At 37.5% G+C, this 16,945-nt stretch overlaps 3 protein-coding genes across 3 annotated transcripts; 2 read left to right on the top strand and 1 right to left on the bottom strand.

The window, feature by feature from the left end:
- Window positions 1–26: 26 nt before the first annotated feature.
- Window positions 27–9,850, bottom strand: LOC110709632 (TPR repeat-containing thioredoxin TTL1-like). Its single transcript, XM_021887840.1, has 6 exons — window positions 8,643–9,850; window positions 8,230–8,425; window positions 7,944–8,116; window positions 7,317–7,855; window positions 7,059–7,159; window positions 27–646 (listed from the first exon to the last, which is right to left on the bottom strand). The coding sequence occupies exons 1-6, from the start codon at window positions 9,464–9,466 to the stop codon at window positions 494–496; spliced, it is 1,986 nt and encodes a 661-aa protein (XP_021743532.1). The 5' UTR covers window positions 9,467–9,850; the 3' UTR covers window positions 27–493.
- Window positions 9,851–11,303: 1,453 nt separating this feature from the next.
- On the top strand, window positions 11,304–11,903 carry LOC110709552. The gene has a single exon (XM_021887770.1). The coding sequence runs from the start codon at window positions 11,304–11,306 to the stop codon at window positions 11,901–11,903; it is 600 nt and encodes a 199-aa protein (XP_021743462.1).
- A 4-nt stretch (window positions 11,904–11,907) lies between these two features.
- On the top strand, window positions 11,908–12,379 carry LOC110709551. The gene is made up of 2 exons (XM_021887769.1): window positions 11,908–12,163; window positions 12,261–12,379. The coding sequence occupies exons 1-2, from the start codon at window positions 11,908–11,910 to the stop codon at window positions 12,377–12,379; spliced, it is 375 nt and encodes a 124-aa protein (XP_021743461.1).
- The last annotated feature ends 4,566 nt before the right edge of the window (window positions 12,380–16,945 follow it).

Genomic DNA, 16,945 nt, shown 5'->3' with positions numbered 1-16,945 from the left:
CATTGGACTTTGTTACTATAATACGAAGTAGTTAAATCTATCATTTAGAAACGATAGTAATATATTTTACATTTAGCAACAAGTCATGGGCAAGGAAGGATGTAGTAAAAATAAGACATTTAATTTTAAAATAAAAAAACTCCCTAAAAAGATAGGAAATCACTCTTTAAACATATAATCACTTCGGTCTTACAATAAATTATTGCAAGCTCGCCTCATACTCATACAAGATTTCGCCAAAATCTTTTGCCAAAATCAAACATGTAGGGTTCTTCCTTTGCTGCAATGCTGTGCTTGCTTCCATCTTTTATAATTCTTAAAGAATGTCGGTAATAATATGATTGAGTATCTTCTTTGAATTGATTGAAGCGGCAGAAGTTCTGTTCAGGTGGGGGCTAATAATCTTAGCCACCAATTCAATAATCAGCCGCCCCATTTTTGATTATTTTGTGTTGTTGCTGTTTGTTTTCTTGTCTTGTAATTTGTCTGATTTTCAGCTGCTGTACAATTTAACTGAATTCTGTAGTAGTTCAAGGTTGTTTCCTGGTATGTCTCTGACTCTTGTTCCATTCTTGTAGATTTTGAAGGCAGGAATGTTTGTTACTTCCTCTGACTTTACCAAGTATGGGTGATCTTCCACTTCCACCTGATTGTGTACATGTACATTATCGTAATAGCTCGCAATTTAAAAGTTACACGTTAAGGTGTGACAAAACTGACCCATATCCGATTACTTATACAAAAGTGACTAGACCTTGGTGTTGTGCGACAGCGGAAGCAAAGGTCGAAAACAAACAAGAAAACAATAAAGAAATTCAATGCAAACAATAAGAACAACACCAAGAATTTACGTGGTTCACTATCGATGTGATAGCTACGTCCACGGGCACCGAGATCGAATGATTTCACTATAAACTGCAAAGATTACAAAGATGATTCTTGTATTTCTCAAGAACGGCTCTCACTCTGTCTCTCTTAACCCTAATACTGATATTAGGGAGGTTTTATATTAATCCCTAATTAAAAGATACTTGGGCAAAAAGATAATAAAATAAGATAACCTAAAACCGCAAAATCCGCGTTCCGTATTTTTCCTTCTCCGCCCGGTCAGACCGGGCAAGGTCTGCCCGATCGGGCGCGAGAAGAAAACTCCATACGAATGCTTCAACGTATCCAACCCCCACCGCCCGGTCAGACCGGGCAAGGTCTGCCCGATCGGGCGAAGGCTCGCCCGGTCGGGCGAAGGCTCGCCCGGTCGGGCGCGAGAGCAGCTTCTTCAACGAATTTGCCAGGCACCTCTTCTTCTTCCGCCCGGTCAGACCGGGTAATGTCCGCCCGATCGGGCGGACAAAGCAACGAAGTACGAGTCACCTAATACTTATCAACAATCTCCACCTTGACGAGAACTCGTAGTCAGCAAACGACCCCATCAAGACATAGTGAAAAACATCTCAAGCCAAACCCGATGCAAGACTCATGCATAAGCCATACATCCCGATAAGTCTTCAACCAAGACCCATCACATACTCGTCTCCAAGTATAACAACTCATAATGCTCCACCTGCATCACAAGCCCCGGGCAAGCTCCACCTTAATGCCAACACACCTACACCAGGAGCTCCCCAACTTCGCCCCTCAGGGCCTACTACATCACGTAGTAATCAATATTTAACAAGTCTAAGCAATGTTTAAACTTGCTAAACGGAACAGGCTTAGTGAAGAAATCAGCCGGGTTGTCAGCAGTCCCAATCTTCTTCACCTTAATCCTCTTGTCAGTACGTAAGAAATGATACCTGACATCAATGTGCTTCGTCCGATCATGGTGTACTTGATCTTTAGCTAAGCAAATCGCACTTAGACTATCACAATACACTGTAGCAAAATCCTGTGCAATACCCAGTTCACCTACTAGGCCTTTGAGCCAAATAGACTCCTTAGCTGCAGAAGTTAAAGCCATATACTCAGCTTCAGTAGTTGACAACGTAACTGATGACTGCAATGTAGACTTCCAACTAACCACAGAACCACCCAAAGTGAACACATAACCAGTCACAGACCTCCTGGTATCCACATCAGCTGCATAATCAGAATCACTGTACCCAGTGACCAAGCATTCCTTATCATTCCCGTACACAAGACCAATATCAGCTGTCCCTCTCAGGTAGCGAAAAATCCTTTTCACCCCTTGCCAGTGTTCCCTCCCAGGTCGAGCCATAAACCTGCTTACAACACTAACGGCATGCGCAATATCCGGCCTAGTACAGACCATAGCATACATCAAACAACCAACCGCATTTGCATATGGAACTCTAGACATATAAGACAACTCCTCCTCTGATTGAGGTGACATAGACAAAGACAACTTACAACTAACAGTAGTTGGCGTACTTATAGGCTTCGATTTTTCCATCCCAAAACGAGACAAAATCTTTTCAATGTAGCTTTTCTGAGTCAAGAAAAGCTTACCTCTAGCCCGATCCCTGTAGATCTCCATACCCAAAATCTTCCTAGCTGCACCCAAGTCTTTCATGTCAAACTCCGAGTTAAGCATCTCCTTTAATCTAGCAATATCAGATTTATTCTTTGTGGCAACCAACATGTCATCAACATATAACAAAAGATAAATCATGGAACCATTATCCAGCTTACTATGATACACACAGCAATCATATGAATTCCTGTCAAAACCTTGTGAAACCATAAAAGAATCAAACCTTTTGTACCACTGTCGGGGGGATTGCTTAAGTCCATACAATGACTTTAGCAATCTGCAGGCATAGTGTTCCTTTCCAGGAACTTCGAATCCTTCGGGCTGCTTCATCAGAATCTCCTCCTCCAAATCGCCATGAAGGAAAGCCGTTTTAACATCCAACTGCTCCAGCTCAAGATCAAAATGTGCTACAATTGACAATAACACACGGATAGAAGTATGTCGAACCACAGGTGAGAATATCTCAACAAAATCAACCCCTTCTACCTGACTGAACCCCTTAGCAACTAGCCTAGCCTTAAAACGTATTTGCTCAGTTTCCGACAACCCTTCTTTCTTCTTGTAAATCCATTTACAACCCACAAGCTTCCTCCCTTCCGGTACCTTTACCAGTTCCCACACTCTGTTCTTGTAAAGAGACTGCATCTCTTCACCCATTGCGGCAAGCCATTGCGCAGACTCACTACAACTAATTGCTTGTTTATATGTGGCAGGTTCAAATGACTCTACATCATCAGCTACACTCAATGCATAACCTGTCATCGCATCAACACAGCAATTTCTTCCCTCCATCTCTTCAATCAATCTAACAGGCTTCTTGATAACTCGTTTAGGCATCTCAAGAATGGTGTCAGGTTGACTAGATGACCCCTGATTAGATTGCTCCACCTCATCCCCAGAGTTAGAATGAGTAGGAGTAATCTCAGGTTCAGGAGTACCCGGCACTGGAACATCAGCATCATCATCAATATATTGTACCCGAGGTAAATCAGCAATGGTAGACTGATGTACCTCAAGTACCCCATCTGTCTGTAATAAATTGTCTCCTTCCCTTCTCAAATCTGAAATCTCTGCATTTTTAATTGAATACATGGTGTTTTCATCGAAAGTAACATCCCTACTAAGAATGACCCGACCCTCCGAAGGTGAAAAAATTCTAAACCCCTTCACACCATCCCCGTACCCAACAAAACACCCCTTCTTGGCTCGTGGATCCAGCTTACCCTCAATAACATGATAATAAGCAACACAACCAAAAATCTTCAAATTCGAAAAATTAGGCAACTTACCACTCCAGATCTCAAACGGAATCTTGGAATCAATTCCAGAATGAGGACCCCTATTAATGACATAACAAGCTGTTAACACAGCTTCACTCCAGTACCTCCTCCCAAGCCCTGCATTAGAGAGCATGCATCGAACTCTCTCTAGCAGTGTCTGATTAACCCGTTCTGCTACACCGTTCTGCTGTGGTGTCTTCCTGACAGTATGATGCCGACCTATACCCTCATCTGCACAGAACTGATTAAACTCGTCTTTGCAAAACTCTAGCCCATTGTCCGTTCGTAGCTTCTTGATCTTCCTTCCTTGTCGATTTTCCACCAAAGCTTTCCATTGCTTGAAAACTTTGAAGGCCTCATCCTTTGACTTAAGCAACCTAAGCCATGTGTATCGGGACTTGTCATCAACAAATGACACAAAATAGTGGTAACCTCCCATACCTTCAACTCTAGATGGACCCCAGCAATCTGAATGGATGTAATCGAGCACTGCATCAGTAATGTGAGCACCCTTGCTGAACTTTGACCTGTGTTTCTTACCAAACACACAATGCTCACAAAATTCAAGGTTGGCAACCTTGACCCCGGATAGAAGACCCCTCTTGGACAATAGCTGCATCCCCTTCTCCCCCATATGACCAAGCCTCATGTGCCAAATCTTAGTCATCTCCTGGTGAGATACAGATGCGCAAACCGCAGAACTAGGCAGTGTAACACCCTCAAAAACATAGAGGGTGTTCCTTTTGATACCCTTAAGTACCAACTCAGAACCTCTGAAAATACACAACTCCCCATCTGAAAACACACCATTGTACCCCAATTCATCCAGGGTACCCAATGAAATCAGATTCTTTCCTAAAGCAGGAACATGCCGTACATTAGTCAAAGTTAACCTCCGCCCATCAACAGTCCTCAACCTCATGGAACCAATACCTGTGACCTTACATGGAGCATTGTTACCGACTATAACCATACCCCCATTGCGAGGTTCATATGTATCAAACCAATCTCGACGTGGACACATATGGAACGAACACCCCGAATCTAGAACCCAGTTATCAGATAAATCATCAGACCTAGCAGAACTGACTAATGCTAAATCTTCCTCTGAATTATAGCTCTCATTCGGTTTCTCTTCAACTACAGCAGCCTGGGACTTGTTTTTCCTCACCGGACAATTATTCCTAAAGTGACCCGGTTCTTTACAGTAATAACATGTTTTAGTAGTAGTTTTACTAGATCCATCCTTGCCGTTTCCAGCACCCGACCCAGCATTGTTCCCCTTGTTAAACCCCTTATTCTTTTTAGACTTTCCGGACTTAACAAATAACCCACTACCATTATCCCCATTATCACTCGTAGCTTTCATTCTGAGTTCCCTAGTATGAAGTGCTGCCTTCACTTCTTCTAAGGTTATAGAATCCTTACCAACAACAAAAGACTCTACAAAATTCTCAAAGCTAGACGGTAGAGATACAAGTAAAATCAACGCAGCATCCTCATCATCAATTTTAACATCTAAATTACGTAAATCAAGCAAAATAGAGTTAAGTTTTTTCTAGATGTTCCCGTAAGGAAGTACCTGACTGCATCCGGAGGCTAAACAACCGCTGTTTCAGTAATAATTTGTTGGTCAACGACTTAGTCATATACAATGACTCCAGCTTCAGCCACAATCCAGCCGCCGTTTCCTGATCAGCAACCTCCGTGATGATTTGATCATCAAGACTAAGTAATATGGTAGAGTGTGCCTTCTCTTCCATAACTTCTAACTGCGAGTCATTCGGTCCGTCTCCTGACTCCGAAGTAGTACTCTTTGGAGCCAACGGACGCCATATCTGCTGTTGTTTTAACAGAGCCTTCATCTTAATTTGCCATAGCCCGAAACTATTTTTCCCGGTAAACTTCTCAATTCTTATTGTTGAATCTCCTGCCATTGTTATCTTCAAGAAACTCTCCAAGGATTGAACCTGAGCTCTTGATACCAATTGTTGTGCGACAGCGGAAGCAAAGGTCGAAAACAAACAAGAAAACAATAAAGAAATTCAATGCAAACAATAAGAACAACACCAAGAATTTACGTGGTTCACTATCGATGTGATAGCTACGTCCACGGGCACCGAGATCGAATGATTTCACTATAAACTGCAAAGATTACAAAGATGATTCTTGTATTTCTCAAGAACGGCTCTCACTCTGTCTCTCTTAACCCTAATACTGATATTAGGGAGGTTTTATATTAATCCCTAATTAAAAGATACTTGGGCAAAAAAGATAATAAAATAAGATAACCTAAAACCGCAAAATCCGCGTTCCGTATTTTTCCTTCTCCGCCCGGTCAGACCGGGCAAGGTCTGCCCGATCGGGCGCGAGAAGAAAACTCCATACGAATGCTTCAACGTATCCAACCCCCACCGCCCGGTCAGACCGGGCAAGGTCTGCCCGATCGGGCGAAGGCTCGCCCGGTCGGGCGAAGGCTCGCCCGGTCGGGCGCGAGAGCAGCTTCTTCAACGAATTTGCCAGGCACCTCTTCTTCTTCCGCCCGGTCAGACCGGGTAATGTCCGCCCGATCGGGCGGACAAAGCAACGAAGTACGAGTCACCTAATACTTATCAACACTTGGCATATGTAAGACTATTATTGATTGGTTTTTATAATTCATACAATAAAACGTGACAAAACTGACTCGTATCCGATTACTTAGATCAAAAGTGATCTGACATTAACATATGTAGGACTAATTTAGCTTGATTCATGTTAATAATAAAAGTTCAATAGACCCAAATTGACAAATCCTGAACTAATTGTGACTTATCACCTATATATGATCCAAACCGAATCAGACTAAACCAAAATCGATCTGACCAATCCATTTGGCACATCTAATTACAATGTACTTGCAACAAACAAAATATACTTCGTAGTATTCATCTCCTACCAAATAAGGAATATTGTTTTGTTCCTTCTGTATTATTTAAGACAATGTGCAATATTTGGTTGCTTTAAATGCAAGCGTTGAATATGTTATATGACACGGCGTTGACTCAAAAATTCCTTGACAAAGAGTCGTCCAAGTTAAATAAACACAGTACATACCTTCCTGTCTAGCTTATCAAGTACGGTTGAAGTCTGTTTACAAATTAATTATCACATCACATCATTTTCAAGCATGTTTTTTGTACTTTGAATGCAAACAAATATGTTCATATTGAGATTATTGACCATATTTTAGTCTATGCTTTGAAAAACAGGTACATGTTGTATAATGCTAGCTAAAGCAAACAAACCTTGAGGAAATTGATGGATGGGAATTTTGGACAAACTTGTTCCAAGAGTGTCACGGCCTTTTCCTGGTTCGATTTGCTGCAGAACAGCACCACTGACATTCCTATAATTTTCAATACAGAGTGCACGATTTAGTAGTCTAGTTAAGTAGATAGTGACACGAAAACTGTTCTTTAAATCATGAAAATCAAAGACTTAATATAGAGGTATATGAAATATGACTACTAACTAGTTAGGTTTTGGAAATATTGTATGGTTACCTGGAGAAGTGATCAAGTGTCTAAAACACTCGATGCTAGATACTAAAACTACATCAGACCCAAACTTCATGTCTTTGACATCTTCACCGCGTTGTTTTTTGAGTTGAACCTTAGCCTCAAACAATGCTCGGCCTACTTCCTCATCCCCTGGCTTTTCCCTGATCAAAATTTCATAATCTTGTATCGAAGCTTCCCATCTTTCCATCTTCGCATTACAATGTGCTCGTCTTAGCCTAGCCTTGCTGTAAGAAGGCTGCAGGTTCAGTGCCAGAGTACAGTCTTCCATTGCTTTCTCGAATTGGCCTAACTTAGACCGACAAGCTGCTCTATTACATAGAAGCACAGAGTTATAAGGATCATACTCTAGCCCTTCACTGTATATGCTGCAAGCCTCTTGTAACTTTAACTCCTTGAAGAGCTTATTTCCCTTTGACCTTGCTACTGCCACAGACCGTGTTCTTATTACCATTTTCCTTGCTTCCTTGTCGTTTGGATTGAGTTGTGCTGCTGTTTGAGCTGCTGTAATCGCGTCTTCAACCCTGCTCCAAACATAAACATTAACAGTCTTTAGCATATTTCACCTCCTTGTACTTCATTAAGAACTAGAACTAATGTTACTCCACTGACCTGCCTGTTGACATGTAAATTTGTGCTTTGATTAAGTATAGGAAAGTGGTTTTTGTTTCACCAAATAATTGAGTATAAAGATCCATGTCAAAAGAAGGTGCCTTCTTAAAAGCTGCATAGGCTTCATCGTGCCTTAAAAGATTCAGCAAGGCTTGGCTTTGAAGCGCGTAGATCTTCTTGTCAAAATTCAGGAAATAAAGGCAAATTCAAAATGTCAGAACCCCTTAAGTCTAGAATTTCTTTATAGAATTAACAATTAGGATATGCAATTGATTGACTTAGGCACCTGTAACGAAGAATTGGCACCGATAGCTAATGCATCATGGGTCTGCCTTAGCAAAGTTCCCCAGTCCTTAAGCTCCTTGGCTTCATTACACCTACTGATGCATTTTCCAAGAGCTTTGGCTTGAGTTATATCAGCAATACTCGCTATGCTTCCTGAAAGACTAAAATGTTGGACCGCTTCCTCTGCATACCCAAGTCTTACATAACAACACAAGTCATTATCAACATAGACAGAGAAACAAACCAGTGAAAAGAGTAATTCTTATGTAAAACGCGTGTATGATAAGACACAAGTGACTTTGCTGTATAGGAGGGACCTATAAAATAAACAGGGGAATTACCGTGTGCCTTCTTTAAGTTATGAGATGACATTTTTTCATTTCTTGCTAAACTATGCAATAAAATAATTAGTACCTTATGTAAAGTCCTGCAAGACGATGATGAGCTCGTTGATAAGAAGGATCGATTCTGACAGCTTCCCTGCACTCGAAAACTGCCTCTAGGGGCCTACCAAGGGCTGTTAAGACAGCACTTTTGTTACTTCGATAGGCCGCTACACTAGAATCTATAGTTATAGCCTGATCATATAACACCAAAGCTTCCTCGTATTTACCCTGCTTATACTTATCATTTCCCAAGGATTTTAACTCCTCAGGATCCAATTTACTCAGTGAACTCTGAAACCGCGGTTCATCAGTACTGTTTCTCCTTAGTATATTTCCCATAGTAACATTATTAATTTCCAAAGTCTTGTTGACAATTGTGTTACTGTTAGGAGTAACACACTTCTGTTTCAGGCTATTGATTTGAGCCAACTGCAGTATGTTCCCTGAAGGAGCTCGTGGAGTTCCAGCCTCGCTTTGATCACCTGACGACTGTCGTTCCTGAATTCTGTTAGCTGAAGAGGAAGAAGAAGATGTTGTGGAAGTTCTAGCAGCATCAGAGAGTCTTCTACTTTGATTATGATTATGTGAAATCGAACCCCTCGGACTTGCCACATTAGACTTTACAGTTGGAGTAATTGATTTCTCTGTCACAACTTTTTCAGGTCTGCATTTAACAGCAGCAGAAACCTCAATAGGCTTACCCTGATCTTTCTTCTGAGTTACATTCTTACTGCTTGTATTCGAAGGCAAAGAGCGGACCGAGGACCTCCTAGAGCAAAGACTACGACGTTGAAATAAGCCGCCTATGAAGCCGCAGCCACTGTCAGACGACTCAACCATGTAAGTGGCCATTTTTCTGAAGGACTGCTGTAAGAAAAAATGTGAATGAAACAGTTATTTAATGAAATAGGAAGGTAGGAGAGAAAAATATGATTAAAGAGATGACTTCAAGTAGAAGGGCATTGTTATTGAAGATTATCCTATAGGATAGTGGAAAAGGGGGGCTTATATGTATAGCCTTAAGGAATTCTTCACTTCAATTTGGAGTGGCAATCAAGGAACCCACTTTATTACCTAATTTCAGGGGAGGAAGAGGAAGATTCTTATAAAAAAAATGTCCACTAATTTTAATAAAAAGAAACAAAAATATAATCATTTTTTTGGGTTTGTTGAAAGATTAGCAATGCTTAAACAATTGTTAAGAAATTGTTGTTATTATATGTACTAAACTACCCCAAGTGTTCCTTTGTTTACTTTTAGTATACTTATCCACTCTTTCCTTTGTTTAATGGGGTTTATAATACACTCTAATTGTTCATAGCTTAATTCCATAGAGCCAAACACGTAATTTTTGTGGCATCATCAACAACCTAATATGATTTCACGCTTGAGGTAAAATAATATAAATTGTGTATAATGACGTTAATCAGTTAAAATCTATTAAAAAACAATTTACGTGTGATTCATGTTGAAACAATGAAATATAGATCACACTTTGCACGCATGTTTGTAAGGTGTAAGTAGTCTCGGATTTATAGTGTCCTAACATTAATCAAGCAAAATTTATGGTGAGACAAACACAAACATACCTCTTTGAACATTACTAGTCAAAACTCTCAAAGGATCCTTCATCTTGTATTGTGAGTTATGACCTAATGACCTATCCCTTGTTAGTAATTATTGATTTATTGTACTATCATGTTTTAGACCCCGTCAATCATAGTCAAAACATAACTACAAATAGTGAAAGAAACACAAAACTTACCTAATCTCAAAGAACATAATTAATTAATTAATTCAACCCATTTTCATGTAGTTTGATTACTAACTTTAATATTACAAACTTATTAATCAGGTGAATTATTCTATAATAAAATTGTAACAGGTGTAAAATTAATTAAGCAGTAGACTATTATCAGTAATACGATAAGTAATCCTACCAACAAGAAACTTTAATCCAATAATTAAGGTAGCTCAATAAATTAGCTTTGATTTTTAGCTAACTTTTTTTAAACCCATATTCACCAAATGGATTCAATTCATTCTCCTTTTCATTATTTTTTTCTTTATCTTTATAATTTTTTTTCTTGTAAAATATTTTTGAATTAAAGTAAAAATTATTAATTAATTAGCTAATTAATTAAATAATTAATAAAAAGAGGTGTAGTGAAGTAGGGTCGTTTAATAGTTAATTAGAGTAATTTGGACCACTCGATGTAACCCAAAAATGAGGGCTTCGGCTAAGGTGATGACGAAGGGTTTCTTTAGTCGGTGCCGGCAGATAAATTATGGGGTTTATACTAAAACGACGGAATTTTGTGTATTTTTTGACCACCAACTTCCTCATTGTTTCACTTAATTTGTCAAGAATAGTGCTTTTTCATGTTTGTCGTGCATATTTTTGTGTGATTGATTAGGTTGGCTGATGTTGTGCTTTATTAGTTTCTTGTACATTGACGTATATAAGTGATAACCTACACTCTCGTTTTCCCAAGTATTACTCGTAATTTTATGCGATCTTTGTATTATACTCTATACGAGTATGATAAAAAACTTTTATTATGCAATATACAAGTATAACATATACTTTATTCTCCCCGATCGACATCGGAATAAATATAAACTTTATTCTTTATTATCAAACTATATTGTACAACTAATTATAGGCATCCCCTTACCTAGCTCTCAAATGGCTAACACACCAGTATGGGGCACTACGCGTTTGGGGAATTTTTCAGTAAAGTCGGCTACATGGATAGCACATAATTTAGAGCCAAATGCTGTAAAATGGCCACATCGTTGGATATGGAAACTAGACATCCCGCCTAAACTCCAAATTTTCTTATGGCAAATAATGCATAATAGTGTTGGAGTTAGAGACACCCTTTATAAAAAAAAGATTATTCCTTTCAATCATTGCTCCTTTTGTTGCACTTATCCGGAATCTCATGATCACTTATTTCTTACTGGTGATAGGGCCAAAGAAATTTGGAACCACGTTTTAACCCAAAGCTGGTTGCCTGGTGCACTTCCACCCATAGACTTAATAACAACATTATCTACGCTTCGGAAAAACACCTCCCTCCGAAAGTTTATCATCCTTTTATGGAGTATCTGGAAAGAACGAAACTCTATTATTTTCAAGAATGAGACTTTTGACATCCCTAGAACCTTCCACCGAGCGCAATTTGCGTTCAAAGAGTGGAATTATTGCATTTTCATAGATACCTCTTTAAGCTTGGGGTCTCCAATGCAAAGATCCCAAACCCATTCCACAACCCACAATTAGTTTCATGGAGGCTCCTCCTCTCACCTCCTTCAAACTCAACTTTGACGGTTCGGTCAAAAACAATTCAGCAGCAGCAGGAGTCATCATTAGAGACAGTGACGGCACACCCATTACAACACAAGCTTTCAACCTTGGAACCACCAATGCCATTGTAGCTGAAGCTTTTGGTCTCCACAAGGGAATCATCCTCGCCCTCCAACAAGGAATACAAAATCTTCAAATTGAAGGGGACAACCTCCTAGTTGTCAACGCAGTGAACGGTATTTAGTCGACCCTGTGGCAGATTGATCACATTATAGCAGATATCAAGATCCTACTTCACATAATCCCCCATTGGAAAATTCGGCATGTCTACAGAGAAGCAAATAGAGCAGCAGATTGGATTGCAAATATTGGACATCTTGTCACCGACAAATTGGATATTTCTTTTTGTACCTCCTCAACTTTGTACCCCATTCTCACCCCAGATGCTTTAGGATCGCCCCTCGTGAGGAGGGGGGTCCTAATTCTTTCCCTTTTTCTTAACATATATTTTTTTTTTTTGAAAAGTACATATACTTCGTAAAAGGATAATGTTATATGCAACCACTGGTTGCATATAAGCATTGATAAATTAGTATAATTAATGCTTAATTTGACTTAATGTTTTCATTTTTTAGATTCTTTATTAGTCATGGTAGTGAGGTTGAATTAATTAGGCAAAGTTATTTACTCTCTCCGTCCCTTATTGATAGTCTTTTATGGCCAATTTTAAGTCCCAAAATCATAGTCCCATTTGCATTTTTCAAGTACCATTAATATTAATGTTATACCAAAATTCCCTCCAATTTGCAACAATATTTGTGCAAATTCAACTTTCTCATGTAAATTTTGTTCTTCCATGTATTTTTATTACTTTCTCTCTCTACTTTTTTGCATACTCAACATAAATTTACCTTTCTAATGTACTTTTACTACTTCTTATTTATGTTTATTAATTTCCGTGAAAATTGCCCATAAGGAATTATCATTAAGACGGAGGGAGTACTTATTTCCAATTAATTTGAAAATCTTAAATCATGTTATATGTTCTTATCAATGTCTTCACTTATTTCGATAAAACAGGTCCATATAAATATGACTTAGGACTAAGGAATACTATATAAGTTAGTAATTTTTTTTATTTTTTTTATTTTTTTTGGAAACAATATAAGGTTAGTATTATTAGATTAATTAGTTAAGAGACAATTAGAAATACCATAATTCATTTCACAACTACAAGTTCATATACTAAGTTAAATTCATGATCATAATTTCAAAATGATTAGATATGCTAAATTCAGGGATAACATACTTTATCAAATGAAATTCGGTTGAGAAAGGCACACCTATTATTTACATACTATTCGATGAAATCAAAAATCAAGAGTGATCCTTAAATTTCATGAGTACTCTGTAGTATTTTGTTTTTGAGTTTCCATTTTGTAGTAGTATTACTTTAGTTAATAACTGTAAAGCTTGAGAGTTTGTAAGAGCTCAGGTGGTTAGAGCTTTCTTCTTGGTTCCTGGAGATCCTGAGATTGATTTTAATCACTCTATTCTTGTGACAAATTTTTTTTTTAAGGAACCATCCTTGTGACTCTAAACAACAACTACAACAAAATAAAAATATAAAAATATAAAAAAAATTGTATAACTCTTTGATCTCAATTACAATAATGCAATCAATGGTGTTGGAAATGGGGTTATTTTAGGAGATATTCCATAGCTTGATTGATGTTTTTGATTGACTAAATTCTAAAACTTGAGTTTCAAACTTTTTATTTTATTTTATTTTTTTTCCTGAAAGTTTCAAACTCAATTTTTTGTATGCGGCCTGCTGTATCGTGCGGCAGGGGTTACTCGAGTTACTCGGTTGGGGGTTACTCGAGTTGCCGAGGTTACTCGAATTTCTCGAATAGAGGTTACTCGAGTTACTCGATCAGGGGTTACTCGATTTGTCGGGGTTACTCAAGTTGCTCGGTCAGGGGTTACTCGATTTGCCGGGGTTACTCAAGTTGCTCAGTCAGGGGTTACTCGATTTGCCGGGGTTACTCAAGTTACTCGGTCAGGGGTTACTTAAGTTACTCCTAACCGAGTAACCCCTCGAGTAATCCATGAACAAACCCCTCGAGTAACTCATAACCGAGTAACTCAAGTAACCCTTGACCGAGTAACTCAAGTAACCCTTCAAGTAACCCTTGACCGAGTAACTCGAGTAACCCCTGACCGAGTAACCCCTCAAGTGACCCTTGACCGAGTTAACCCCTCGAGTAATCCTTGTCCAAACCCCTCAAGTAACCCCTGACCGAGTAACTCGAGTAACCTCTGACTGAATAACTCATGTAATACCTAACAAAATAACTCAGGAAACCCTTGTCATACGATGTAGCCTGCTGCACCAAAAAGTTGCTAACCTTTCATTCCTTATCTCGTTGAAAACTTGAAATGATATCTACACTATTTAATGAAAATCCAGTCTTGAAATTAAGACCATCTAATGATATTTTCTTTATTAAAATTATCAATAGAATCTTAATTTTTAGAACTTTAGCTTAAGAACCAATTACTTATTTTTACATAATTTGTTACTGAGAGAGCCACAAATAACAAATAATGTACTAATGTTTCAATCTCAAATCATGATGTTCATGAGTTTCACCCCATAATAATTATATTCCACGGCTTTTATATGAGATTATCCTTCACAAATCACAAACTTAGATAAACTCGTCACCATCACAAGCAATTTTACATTCTTCTTTGTAAACAGCTGGAAAATAAACTAATCTTTCAGATCACTCCAACTCCAAATACTGGATTTTACCAATAAATGAAATAACAATCAAAGTGTGCACATTTTGTACGTAAAGAAGCAAAAAGGACCAATTATCACAATTCACAAAGATTGAATTGAAATACAAACTACACTATATGTCACATACCATGTGTTTAACATACTGTTCCATCAAATATAGTGAAATGTTAAATCAAATTAAATAAAGTGACATAAAATATGAAAATTCCCTTTTATTACTTTAATGATGATCTGATGTGTACTTGTAATAATATAGAGACACAAAAAAGAGAATTTCGTCTTCTATTCTATATTGTCTACTCCATTCTTTTATTTCCAAACGAATTAAGGGTCAAATTTTGCAACTCAATTGAAGACAAAAAGGAAGATTAACGTCGGTATTTGGTCTCCTTCAAGATCTTCTTCTATAGTCCTTTAAGGCGACAGAAACGGCTCTTAAATTTGTGTGTGTAATATCCAAACAACAATTATTGAATTGGTGACAAAATGGCTAATGTTCTAAATACTTTAGAATTCATTAAAAAAAATACTGAGAGATATGTGTTTTGAAAATTTGTGATGTTACAATGCTTACAAAGGGAATAATGTAGAACTTAATACAAGAAAATATGCAAGAAAAAGATCATTAAGTGGGGATTCAAATCTCGGTGAATGATATCTTGTCCTAAGGAACATCTGATGATCTGTTAGTACTTTGGTGTCTAATGTAACTATTCGTCTATGGCATTATTGAAAAAATACTTGGTAAATTAAAGATAACAAGCCACTTTTAATATAAATTGTCCAATTTTAATTTCCCAATTCATTAATCTATGTAAAGTTTACTATTGACCGACTTTTATTCCTCCAATGCAAACCAACCTTTGGTAATTGTTATTCAGAGAAAAAAATATATTGATGGATGTTGTTGAGAATATAAACTTCATTTCAAATCATTTTTAATATATGAGTTGTTATATTAGCTTGTCCATGATAATGAGAGGACACTTTTTTTATTTATTCATCATCAATATTAAACGGACTATAACTTCAAATAAAACCCTACATATATTATAGATGATACTACTATAGTACTAGGTGCTAGCAAAATTTATATGGATAATTAAATTGATGGATTGATAATTACCCTATAGACTATTATTGATTTGAAATAATCATGTTGCAATTCTCCCCTGAATATATCTAGCTCCATCAAATTTAATCAATAATGTACTTAATTAATTATTTTTTTTGTAAAACATTATCATCATTAAGTGTAACACATAATGGCAAATGATCGTTGGCAAATCTACGAATTGAAATATACAAATAGATAATAAATTATTTGGAAATAGGGTTGAAAAATAGAAACTATAAACTTTATAAAGTATGGTTCTTTGAATATTTCTTGAGAATAAAGCAGTAGAGATTCTTGTAGAAGCAACTCATGAAAAAGTTGGCATCTAAAAAGGAGGAGAGTAAAATTTGGACGACATGCATTACATACATACGTTAATGGGCCAAATCAAACTTTTTTTATTTTAACTAAGCTTGGTGATCAAGGGTTTTACTGTTGATCGAAGTGAGTGAAGGCAAAACTTGCAGGAAGTGGAAAGTCATTGGCACACGTGCAAAATACGTAAAGTAGGAGTACATTGTTTCAAACCTTAGCTTGGCTTGACAATTTACTTGGTAAAGAGGATTTTAATACAAATTATCATATACATAAGTTGTCACTTGGCCTCTTCTATTCTATCGATCAATTTATACAGAGCTACAATTACGATAACAATTGTCCTAATATTTAAAAAAAATCACTATTCTTGGTAATGCATTCATGCATGACGGCCAAATTAAAGGGTGGCATAAGGTTGTACGAATCTAACGGATGGAAGCTAGAGAAGGAAGACACAAGCTAGGAAAGAGAGGTATCATAGATCTTATGAAGCAACACAAACAAAACTTGGTGAAAGGTATTTTTCTAACCTAATGTGATTATTGGTCATATTTGTTTATAAAATCTCCCTTGATTGTAGAGTGTTTCATTGATCATCAATATATTCCCACCATTTTTTTAAGTGTTATAATTATTAGCTCGGTACATAGTTTAATATTGGTTATACTCAATATTGATAATGAGTACTTCTTTGGTTTGAAAGATCAATACTCCGTAAAGCATAGAATGTGATTCACAAACTTGTCACAATCTCAATGCACACATCATGTA

The sequence above is a fragment of the Chenopodium quinoa genome, unplaced genomic scaffold, assembly GCF_001683475.1.
Source record: "Chenopodium quinoa cultivar QQ74 unplaced genomic scaffold, ASM168347v1, whole genome shotgun sequence".
NCBI lineage: Eukaryota > Viridiplantae > Streptophyta > Magnoliopsida > Caryophyllales > Amaranthaceae > Chenopodium > Chenopodium quinoa.
The sequence above is the reverse complement of the archived record's forward strand: the minus strand, read 5'-3'. Positions and strand labels throughout refer to the sequence as shown.

Excerpts from the sequence above, each read along its gene's own strand:
- LOC110709632 (XM_021887840.1), bottom strand. The coding sequence starts at position 9,466 with ATGGCCACTTACATGGTTGAGTCGTCTGACAGTGGCTGCGGCTTCATA. Across the intron at positions 7,856-7,943 it reads ATTTACATGTCAACAGGCAG|GGTTGAAGACGCGATTACAG; the intron begins GTCAGTGGAGTA and ends TGTTTGGAGCAG. Across the intron at positions 647-7,058 it reads CATCCATCAATTTCCTCAAG|GTGGAAGTGGAAGATCACCC; the intron begins GTTTGTTTGCTT and ends GTACACAATCAG.
- LOC110709552 (XM_021887770.1), top strand. The coding sequence starts at position 11,304 with ATGGCTAACACACCAGTATGGGGCACTACGCGTTTGGGGAATTTTTCA.
- LOC110709551 (XM_021887769.1), top strand. The coding sequence starts at position 11,908 with ATGGAGGCTCCTCCTCTCACCTCCTTCAAACTCAACTTTGACGGTTCG. Across the intron at positions 12,164-12,260 it reads AGTTGTCAACGCAGTGAACG|AGAAGCAAATAGAGCAGCAG; the intron begins GTATTTAGTCGA and ends GCATGTCTACAG.